Source organism: Gadus morhua, chromosome 11 (assembly GCF_902167405.1).
Source record: "Gadus morhua chromosome 11, gadMor3.0, whole genome shotgun sequence".
In the NCBI taxonomy this organism is placed as follows: Eukaryota; Metazoa; Chordata; class Actinopteri; order Gadiformes; family Gadidae; genus Gadus; species Gadus morhua.
In genome coordinates this window covers 28,701,100-28,706,099 of record NC_044058.1, presented here as the reverse complement: position 1 = coordinate 28,706,099, position 5,000 = coordinate 28,701,100, and the positions used below count along the sequence as shown (strand labels likewise).

Here is a 5,000-nt window from a genome sequence, read left to right as displayed (position 1 = left end):
CTCAGTTCTCAGGAGTCGATAAGGGGAGAGTCTGGAAGGTCTTACCGGAAGATTCTGGCGGACCTGAGTGGAATCGGTGTGCTATGGTTCAGCAGACTGGTGAACAAGTCTTCCTGCTTGTCCAGGAACTGGCCAAGTAAACAGTGTGTTAGATAAGGTCATGTTGTACAATACAAGTCATGTACAAATACTTCAGTGATGGTGTTGAGGGCTTAAGGGCGTGATGTCGCCTGTGTGAGTGTGCGTGCGTGTGTGTGTGTGCGGCCGTGCGTGTGTGTGTGACACCATTAACTTCTTGAATGATGGATGATTCATCCACAAAGCGGTTTAATTAATCTGAAATAAGTAAGTGTTGACGTTGACATGGAAGGCTTACTGGGAAGATCTCTCCGCTGGTGAAGCTCTGACACAGCAGGGTGTGGGCGTTTCCCCCGAGGAAGAGAGTGATGAACACCATGATGATGTACAGCCATGAGAACGCGCACATCAACAGAATACAACTGGGGAAATGACAGATTAACAGAATACATCTGTAGATCGACTGACACAACGGATCAATAGAATACATCTGTAGATCAACTGATACAACAGATCAATAATATATTTCTGTAATACAACAGATCCATAATATATGTCTGTAGCTTAAACAGAAACAACAGATCAATAATATATATCTGTAGATTAACTACAACGGATCAATAGTATATATCTGTAGATCAAGAGAAACAACAGATCAATAATATATATCAACTATAACAACAGGACAATACTTTATATCTTTACATCGACTGATACAACAGATCAATAGAATATATCTGTAGATGGACTGATAGAACAGAATTTTATGTGCAACATCCCGACAGTTCTGCCATTTTATATTTATATAATGTATCTTGCATGCACATTTTTGAGTACATATTTTCATATTTGTATGTTGCATTGCCATAATGTATTTTAGGGTTCATATTTTCTCTATTCATCCATGATTTTTTTTTCAGCACAAGAATTGTGACATAAAAAATGAATAAAGGGATTAATAAAATATTGAATCTAAAGGAGGGTCATCATGGGTCACCATGGCGACGGAGGAGGTACCTACATCTGGAACATCCAGAGGGCCGTGCGTTCCAGCCGCGCGTGAGGACAGCGGGAGTACACGGCCGGGTTGAAGAGCAGCGGCAGCCCCACGGACACGGCGGCCAGCAGCAGCACAGCCGTCACCAGCAGCACGAAGCACAGTGTAACGCCCACCGCCCACCTGCAGAGGGCGCCAGAGGACACAGGGGGGGGAAAGAGCGTTTTACTCTGAGGGAATGAAAACAGAAATATAATCATTATATAAACAAGAAACCAGGAGCTCTCGAACAAGGACCAGTAGAACCAGGACCAGTAGAACCAGGACCACTAGAACCAGGACCACTAGAACCAGGACCAGTAGAACCTGGACCTGTAGAACCAGGACCAGTAGAACCAGGACCAGTAGAACCAGGACCAGTAGAACCAGGACCAGAAGAACCCACCTGGCGTGGTCGTAGTGGTCGAGCGGACCCCCGGCCCTCCTGACTGAGGCCCTGAGGTCGGTCACGGCCCGACGGAGGGACAGCAGCGAGGGGAAACCCTGGCTGCTGTTCCTTAGCAACACCTGGGTGTGGTTCAGCTCCGACAGGAGGTCTGGAGGACCGAACACAGACAGACAGACAGACAGACAGACAGACAGACAGACAGACAGACAGACGGACAGACGGACAGATGGACAGACAGACAGACGGACAGACGGACAGACGGACAGACGGACAGACGGACAGACGGACAGACGGACAGACAGACGGACAGAGAGTCACACAATCAAGACAGGCAGATGGAAAGGTTCAATCAGACAGACAGACTGATAGGGAAGGAAAGCAGACAGACAGAGAGACAGATAGACAGAGAGTCAGTCAGACGGACAGACAGACAGACAGACAGACAGACAGACAGACAGACAGACAGACAGACATACGGACAGACAGGTGTACAGACAGAGAGTCAGAGAAACAAGACGGACAGATGGAATGGCACAGTCAGACGGACAGACTGATAGTGAAGTAGAGCAGACAGACAGAGAGGCATTAGGATAAACAGACAGACAGACAGTTATGACATATGGGTAGACAGACATCCAGGTAGCCTGCTTAAAACATGTTTTTGTACCTAAGTACAACTGTGTTAAAAATCACCCCATAAAAATACAGACAGAAACAAAGACAAGGACAGGCAGGCAGTTGGTCACGTCTCAGAGAGGAAGAGTTAGAGTTAGACAGATAGATATACAGACATCATAAGGCATAGTCAGTCATGATAATAATGATAATGATAATAGTGATACCATGACTTGGTAATGACATGTCAGACGTGTTTTAAACCCACCCTCTATGGTCGGGGCGAGCTGATCCGAGCAGAGCCGTCTGATTCTGAGGAACGTGAGATTGCTCTGAAAGAAAGGTGATGATAGTTTATGTTGGGAGTGTTTTGTTCCTTTGTTTCCTCTGTTCCTTCTACTCTGTCTGCAGGCCATGGTTTATCAACCAGAAACTCTGGACTAGCAGCTTCAAACACAGTTTATTTGTAATCCTCACCACAAAAAACTTTCTCTTAAAAAAGCACAGTCAGTTCTCTCTTCCCCCCCCCTCCTCCCCCCTCCCCCCCCCCCCCCCCTCCCCCCCACTCTCTCTCTCTCTGTATCGCTCTGCATTAGTGCATTAGCCAAGCTGGGTAGTATTTTTGGTGGATGTCAAACCCTATTTACTGATAATTTTGTCCGCATTTGTCCCTAAAACAGAAAATGATCAGAAATTAAATAAATAGGTCGAAAAAAAACAAAGTGTTATTCTGATCAGAGGTTCGATTCTACCCTCAGCTCACCGGCGGCTTTGGCTGAGGACATTTCATTTTTTACTAACACAAGGAAGAGCGTTGATGAACTCTACACAGGGAATCACACATCCAGAGACAATGGCGGTGTCATAATACATGTGTCTCTCGCTCACTTCTTTCACATGATGCCTGAACTCGTCATCTGGTGGAATGGATTGCAGCCAGTACTCCACACTTTCTGTCTACGGGCACACAAACAAAACACAGATACACATGTTATTCTGCTAATAACTACAAACCCACCCATTTACAATTTACAGCATTTTCATAGCATCTATTTTTGTTTGCATTAGTACTTTGTCTTTTTATTGTATTGTGTTTTTATCCTGTGTTTTTCCATTGCTGCTGGGCATTTGCAAAAACAAAAAGAGTCACCTACAGGGGATTAATAAAGATGTATCTAATCTAATCTAATCTAATCCAAGCACTCCCAGAACTAATGTTTTCTTCAGAAGCGTCGGTCACTGATTGGGGCTTGTGTGTTCCTGATGTTTCTCAAACCTCGCTGTAATCTGCATCTGTTTCACAGCCGGGGCAGACCTCCGTCAGGTTCTCCAGACTGGCCTTGAGGTTAGTCAGATTATACTGAAGCTCGATCTGTCTCTCCTTGAGGGACCCCCGGATCTCCTTCATGGACAGAAGGGTCTCAGACGTCCTAGAAGAATCTATGTGGGGGGTAAAATACATTCACATTGAGGGCATTCAGCAGACACTTTATCCAAAGAGACTTACAATAAGTACATTTGTCAGAAGAGAATCAACAAAATATCGCTGTCGGTACAGTAAGGATGTTCATAGAACCAAGTGCCAAGCACTAACCATCACTAGGTTAACCCATTCCCTGTAGTACTATTTTTAAGTGCAAAGTTGCAGAACATACCATAAGTGTGTAAGAGGTGTGTGTGTGTGTGTGTGTGTGTGTGTGTGTGTGTGTGTGTGTGTGTGTGTGTGTGTGTGTGTGTGTGTGTGTGTGTGTGTGTGTGTGTGTGTGTGTGTGTGTGTGTGTGTGTGTGTGTGTGAGTGTTTGTGTGTGTGTGTGTGTGTGTGTGTGGGGGGGGCTAGGGGGTTAAAATAGCGCCCGAAACAATGGGGCTGACGAATCAGCATTGAGCCCTGACCGCTGGTGTTTCCTCGTTCCAACCCCTGGCCCTGTGTGAAGAATGCACCTTCCCAGACACACCCCTGGGTTGAAACAAGCATTCCAGCCTCACCAGGGCACAGCACACAAACACACTAGCATTGTATTCAAAGGATCAGCGATCACTCAGGAGGAAGCCATCGCTCCCCTAAACCGATGAATGCTATCACTCCCTAGAGCCGCGATGGCCCGACACCACCGACACACCTCCACCAAGACCGAGACACCTCCACCCAGACCCAGACACCTCCACCCAGACCGAGACACCTCCACCCAGACCAAGACACCTCCACCCAGACCCAGACACCTCCACCCAGACCGAGACACCTCCACCCAGACCCAGACACCTCCACCCAGACCCCTCCACCCAGACCCAGACACCTCCACCCAGACCAAGAAACCTCCACCCAGACCGAGACACCTCCACCCAGACCCAGACACCTCCACCCAGACCAAGAAACCTCCACCCAGACCCCTCCACCCAGACCAAGACACCTCCACCCAGACCAAGACCCCTCCACCCAGAACATGACACCTCCGCCCAGACCATGACATCTCCACCCTGACGAGACACCTCCACCCAGACCCTCCACCTCCACCCAGACCCTCCACCCAGACCCTCTACCTCCACCCAGACACCTCCACCCAGACCCTCGACCTCCTGCTCACCTCCGACAGCAGTGGAGAAAGCTGCGAGGGCCTCCTGGAACGGACTTTGTAATCGTGCGATGATCGTTTCTCCCACAGTGTCGTCCATCTCTGAAAGGTGGTGCAGAACCAAAACAAAATCCTGTCCTTTAAGATGTGACAGCGACCACACGTGGACGATGTCCGGCGCACACACAAAGCCGTGGTTACCTTCTATACTCCGCGAGATGGCGGCCTTTGGAATGCTGTACTGTTCCAACACAGATTCAATTTCCTGTAACAACATGAAAAAACATAATGA

The 5,000-nt window shown here is 47.8% G+C and overlaps 1 protein-coding gene across 1 annotated transcript in view; it reads right to left on the bottom strand.

Annotated features, from left to right (window-relative positions):
- The window catches only part of LOC115554727 (prominin-2), a 16,501-nt gene that overhangs the window by 5,916 nt on the left and 5,585 nt on the right, over window positions 1–5,000 (bottom strand). The window contains exons 6-14 of the mRNA XM_030371558.1: window positions 4,910–4,973; window positions 4,721–4,810; window positions 3,415–3,578; window positions 3,027–3,095; window positions 2,407–2,470; window positions 1,521–1,671; window positions 1,100–1,258; window positions 377–500; window positions 46–128 (exon numbers count right to left, since the gene is read on the bottom strand). Of these exons, the coding sequence (XP_030227418.1) occupies window positions 46–128; window positions 377–500; window positions 1,100–1,258; window positions 1,521–1,671; window positions 2,407–2,470; window positions 3,027–3,095; window positions 3,415–3,578; window positions 4,721–4,810; window positions 4,910–4,973 (968 nt within the window). The remainder of the gene's footprint in view (window positions 1–45; window positions 129–376; window positions 501–1,099; window positions 1,259–1,520; window positions 1,672–2,406; window positions 2,471–3,026; window positions 3,096–3,414; window positions 3,579–4,720; window positions 4,811–4,909; window positions 4,974–5,000) is intronic.